The sequence below is a fragment of the Phragmites australis genome, chromosome 9 (genome assembly GCF_958298935.1).
Source record: "Phragmites australis chromosome 9, lpPhrAust1.1, whole genome shotgun sequence".
NCBI lineage: Eukaryota > Viridiplantae > Streptophyta > Magnoliopsida > Poales > Poaceae > Phragmites > Phragmites australis.
This window is the reverse complement of record NC_084929.1, coordinates 9,791,590-9,797,631: the sequence shown is the minus strand read 5'-3', so window position 1 is coordinate 9,797,631 and position 6,042 is coordinate 9,791,590. Positions and strand designations below refer to the sequence as shown.

The 6,042-nt window shown below is 43.3% G+C and overlaps 1 protein-coding gene across 1 annotated transcript; it reads right to left on the bottom strand.

Annotated features, from left to right (window-relative positions):
- Nucleotides 1-2,070: 2,070 nt before the first annotated feature.
- On the bottom strand, nucleotides 2,071-5,652 carry LOC133928611 (mitochondrial dicarboxylate/tricarboxylate transporter DTC-like). The gene is made up of 6 exons (XM_062375023.1): nucleotides 5,382-5,652; nucleotides 4,388-4,471; nucleotides 3,934-3,995; nucleotides 2,929-3,290; nucleotides 2,539-2,753; nucleotides 2,071-2,432 (listed from the first exon to the last, which is right to left on the bottom strand). The coding sequence occupies exons 1-6, from the start codon at nucleotides 5,526-5,528 to the stop codon at nucleotides 2,376-2,378; spliced, it is 927 nt and encodes a 308-aa protein (XP_062231007.1). The 5' UTR covers nucleotides 5,529-5,652; the 3' UTR covers nucleotides 2,071-2,375.
- Between the last annotated feature and the right edge of the window lie 390 nt (nucleotides 5,653-6,042).

Sequence of the window (6,042 nt, the reverse complement as noted above, 5' to 3'; positions counted from 1 at the left end):
GCCAGTGATGCTCAGGCTTAGCTGAGCAAACCAAGGTGACTCGAGCTCAGATATTGCTCAAAGAGAGAGAGAGAGAGAGAGAGAGAGAGAGAGCGAGAGAGGAGGGAGAGAGGAAGGAGATGAGCATCTCCAATCGGGCTCTAGGGCTCGAGAACACGGTGAGCGGCAACGCCATGGGTGTTCGGCCGTTGGAAAGGGGAGAGAAGACCAGGGCATCTCGGGTCAATTGAGCTTGGACGAAGCAGCTAGAGTCTAGGGTGACACTGGTCTCGTGCTTGGATTAGGTCTAGAGGCTACTTATTGGTCTGGTGACGGAGCTCTATGGTCAGAACAGAGGCAGCACAGAGCTAGAGCATCTCAATGCATGATGGCTCAAATTGGGGGCTCGGCTAGCTAGCAGTGATGCCCTAGATGGTGTAGACGGAGGAGATTGGAGCGATATCTTACCGTCAGCGAGAAATTGGAGAAGGCAACGGAGGTGGCCCAGGGAGCGACAAAATAGAATCAGGGGAGTGCGACAGTCATGGTGGTGTGCTCGGATTGAGCAATGGAGCTTCGATGAGTGGTGGTGGCTATTGTCGGAGCTCGGGAAGAAGGTGGAGTGGCGACAAAGGGAGCAAGGGCGGACGTGTGGTCAGGAGCGAGGATGCGTGGTCGGGAGCGTGTTATCTGACTGGAATGTCTACGTGTACAATACTCATGCCACGTGTCATCTGACACGTGGGTTCCACCACCATGTCAGTTTCATTTAGGATGAAACCAACATCAAAATCAGTTAAGAATGTAAATTGCACCGGTTTAAATAGTTGGAGGAGGTGTGATATCTGGTTTTACGGTTCAAAGGGAGAGAAATAAATTCAAGCAATAGTTGAGGAAGATAATATGAATTTTTTTCCCACGTTGAAAAAGCTTTGCATTTCTTAGTAAATGACTCAATGCCCTTTCTCTCACAGCCGCTTGGCCAAAAGTAGCCGACCTTAGAGAACAAGCTTGCCTTGGATGGTTATAGGGATGAAAAATGGATATCAGATATTCGTATTCGGTCAAATATAAATATGGAAGAAAAATTTATATCTGATTAATAGACGTATATGAATATGGATATATATGAATTCATTTCCCAAATATGAATATGGATAATATACGTATAGAAATATTTCTATGTAATGTAAATGTGAATAACATAAAGTTCTATTCTTTTATCTTGCTCTCTTACTATTCCATCATATCTATTATTTTACTGTTTGGTATTGTACCATGTATACTGTAGCGATAAATCTGATCATTTCATCTCCCACCAGACGGTTCAAAACTATCTAGAGTCATGGTATTGTATTAAAAGTGACTCTTTGCCTTAGGGTAGAGGATCAATCCACTAAAAATTAAATTCTTTATGTTGAATTATCATGATACTTATGTCAAATAAATTTTTTATTTCACAATTTATCGTTAAAGTTGTAGGATATTCGTATACAACTGAATTTAGTACCCATTTAGATGTAATTCGTATTTGAATAATCCGATTCGTATTCACATTTAAGGATATTCAGATTTATATTTGTATTCGTATTAAAATATAGATAGCAATGTGAAAATTTGACTATTCGATTCATTTTCATCCCTAATAGTTAGAAGAGGTGGTTATACTTGTTTAGGTACCCACGGCTGGTAATTTACACTGCTTAGGAACCCACGGCTGGTAATTTACACTGCTTAGGATATTCGAAAAGAGAGGAACTCAAAAGGCAGCAGCTAGATGAAGAACGGGTGTTCAGGATGATCCAACAAGATTTGCAATTGCTTAGGATGAGCCAGCCGCTAGTTCACAATACATGCCTACACAGCAACTGGTTAAGATACCTCTCTACTTGAACAAACTATGATGACATAGTAAATAAGCCCACAACAGTCCAGCACGTATCGTGCAGTACGTTTTCACAATCAGGCAAGCTCTCGAGCTGGATCATCACCTTAGCTCCCAGTCGAATCATTAGCATAACCTTTCACATCATTGTTCTTAAAAAAATGAAGTCACATGCAATATGAGAGTACGGAAGGCTCAGGAGAAGCTTCGCTGAAAAAATCTGTATAAAATATGATCCCGTTCCATTCAATGGCACAAGTAGGTAGTACCTCCTCTTCTCATGGCTGCGTCCCAGCCAACAAAAGCATGTCCACCCAAAAGAATTTTCCCCAATACAACAAAAGATACGATTATTGTATCGTCAAGCGACATATAAGCTAAGGTAAAAATTGTTCCAGACTTGTGTGCCAAAACCAACTACCAGAGTGTCAAAGCAGCTGGCATGTTATTATATGAGTCGAGCAATAATAGCATGTAGCCAAAAAAAGCCTGTTTCCACCTGTTGGCAGCCTCATATGCCAATCTTCTTCTCGAACTTCTGGATCTGATTCAAGAATATCCAGGTCATCTGCACACGAATTATCATTGGATGAGTATGCTACAGCATTAACAGATTGAAAAAGAAGATACAAATGGACTGTCCAACAGAGCATCGACAAGTATTTTCGCTTTACCATGACATGGGGGGCAATCCTGACACAATATACTGGAAAGCCAGTGTAGAACTTGAATGGGCCACCACTCTTTAAGGTTTTCATGGCACAGTCCAACGACCCTGTGTACGGGTACTTGCCATTGGCATCAGGTTGCATTTTCTGAATCTGTGTCTTCACATAGTCAAAGGGCAAACTGCATGCCGAGGCAAAGAATCCAGAAACAGCACTGGCTCCTGTAATCAAAGTGGTAAATGGCATCAGGGAATGGAAAGTCCACCACCACATATAAATAGGCAAGCTTAATATTTTGTGCAAACTGCATCAAAATCCCAAACATGTGCAAGGAAAAATTCAGCTGCGTTAAGTAAACGGACATGCACAATAAAATTACAAGGACTAGAATCTTACCAATAACAGTAGAAACTTCTCCTGCACCAAATTTGTCTCTAAATAGCTCGACACTCTGGTCATAGGAAGCAAGCATACCCATATTCAGTGCCATAGCTCTCACCACAGTTGGGCCTGCACCCTTCCAAAGTGCAAGGACTCCCTCATCGGCAGTAATCCGGTAGAGTGCATGGAAAGCGTTCTTGTAGTTACGCCGTTGTGCGACTGGCAACGTCGAATCAGCTTGCATTCTAATGAGTGCCAAATCAGCAGGACTACCAACACAAGCACCAATTGCTCCAGCAGTCAGACCAATAAAAGCTTTCTGAATTAGTGGCAACGGCTTCCCCTCATTTTTTTCAATTGCTTTGTTAGTTAGAACCCTGAAAATGTATCCCAAATATAGGTTTAAAATTAAATGTAGAATTATTGTTCGAAAGAAGACAAAACTTTACTTCACAAACCAAGATAAGATAGCTCAAAATTCATAGTTGATCTTACATCTTTATCCATGACTATTGACAAAATAAAAGTTAGTGGCACTGCATAGCTTGTTCATGCTCGTAATGATTACGAGAACAGCAACAACCAACCACGGTCATAATACACCCCTTAAACACGAAAATAAAGAGTCTATAAGTCCCCTTGGGGAACAAAACATTATAATAACATCATTCCTTTTATTAAAAAAACTGTCCAAAAACTGTGGTAATAAATGAAGAACCATCAAATTTTATGGCACTCCTACAAGGGAAGTCATTTTGGAAGACTGCACAGCTCAACAAACAAAGTTGTTTTGGCAAGCATATTTCTGATAGGCACTAATCATTTAAAAGCAAGCAAGCAACATTGTCTAGCTATCATGATATATACATGTCAATCCCAACAGCAACTGCAGGCCTTTTTCTACACTCAAATGGAAATCATATGATACAACTAGCGGATATTGATCCAGAGATTTTTGTGCAAGCAAAACAATAGAAATGGTAACAACAGTTTGCAGATAAAAGATAACACTATACAAACCTGAAGGATCCCAGACGAGCAGTTGTATAAGTAGCTTGCCTTAGTAAACCGGCGGACAAACCCTGCCAAGAAAAAAATACAGGAAATTAAGCTGAATACAAATCAAGGATATTAAATTAATTGCACATGATCAGAGGAACACAAGCCAAATATTTCATTATGTGCACGATAGAATGCGATTGCCATTTTTGGTGTATTTAAGATCAAGCAAAGATCCTAGTGTTAAAGGATGCAGCATGATATTATGGATCGAAAATTTACAGATTGGACAAAACGAATATCCAAGGCTAAAAGAAAGATTTGAAAAGACAGGGTCAACTAGTCAAATCCAATACATGGTTTGGCTTGTCTTGAACAAAACATGGGATAATTGCACTCACACAGGGTCAATACTCAATCACAAATGTTAGGACTTCATAAAAGGAAGAGGTTAAAGTACCCCAGAAGAACAAACCTTGTAGAAGGAACGGATCCCCTCATTAGCAAGCATGTTCTTTGTGACCTGACCAGCAGAACCCTCACCCAACTGGATCTTCACCTGAAATTGAAAAAGCAAGAAGAATTATATGTTGGGCTGGATACAGACCACAAGTACAGTCCAAGGGTACAAACCTCCCAATACCTTGACAGTGACATCTACTAAGCCAATTTCCATGTTGGAACATAATTTGAAAGGCCAATTTCCATTTTGGAACATAATTTCAAAAATAGGGTTCCTTTTTCTTAAGATCCAAGGTTCTTTTAGAGTGACATTCTAAATCATGACGGGTCATTCAGAGAATTTCAACAAAGAGCTAATCTTCACCAATTAATTACCCACCAATTGCATTATCAGCACGTTTGCTTGACTGCTCAAATACAGGGCCGGCCACTGACTAAATTTACAAACTGTGGCAATCGTCACAGAGCAAATCACAGGACATCTTAGGAACAACCAACTACCAAAACTAAAATCCATTCGAGATTTAGTTAAAGACCGCCACAGATACGCAGATCTTACCAAAGAGAACCGAACAGCACGGCATACGAGCCCAACTCAGCATCAGCTCAACCAACTGTACGCAGCCGATCTCAAATATCTCAGCGAATTGTACCATCGATAACCAACAGATCGCGCGGCCAACAAAACCTATAGCTTCAATTCCCACTAACCCACGCATCCTTGATACATGAACGGCAATTCCCACGGATCTAAGATCTATACGCAACCAGACAATCGAAAAGTAAGCTCCACTCCTCTAAGCTCACCCAAGGCCACCCTCGCTTTTATAAGATCCAACCTACACGAGCGCAAATTCCGCAGAAACGCACGAAACCATCAGTTCGCGTACCAGGAGTTTACCATTCCCGCAGATCTAAGCCCACCAACCCCTGATCCCACCACCCCAGCTCATGCACAAGACTACGAAGCCGCCGAGCGAGTAGCAGTATATATAGCGGTGTAGTACCTTGACCATGTCAATGGGCTGGATGACGCAGGTGGCGAGCATCCCGGAGGCCCCTCCGTTGACGAAGGGCTTGATGGTCTTCCAGACGCCGGTGGCCGCCGCCGCCGCCTGCTGCGGCTGCTGCTGCTGTTGCTTCGCGTCCGCCATCTCTCGGTATCGGGCTGCGCTCTGCTCGGCTCGGCTCGGGAGGGGAGCGGAGACGAAGCGAACCGGGAGTCGAGGCGGCGGCGAGAGCGAGGAGGAGGGAGGTAGCGGCGGCCTAGATCGCGGGTGCCGTTGCGCCTTTTATCAACGCGAGAAAATGTTCACAGCTGCGCTGCGGCCTCGTGGGCGCCGTTGCGTGAGGGACCGCCGCCTCGGCGCGTGGGCGCGGTCCATAGACAGTGCGGGGTTGCGCAGTGGCTGTGTGTGGGTCGAGGGGTGGGAGGTGGCTGTCAGGGGTGTATAGACCGGTGGGAGGCGGAGCCGGGGTTCACGTCCTCGCCGTGTCGTCGCCCCGTTTCCGTTTGCGGCGGGGTAGAACGATTTTGGTGGCGTTTGGTTGCTCATATGTTTCAGCTTGGCATGAGCTAGGCTTAATCATATTGAGTGTATATAGTAATAATTTATTTGATTATTTATATTTATTTAGTTTAACTGAGAAGAGATAATGTTTGATTAT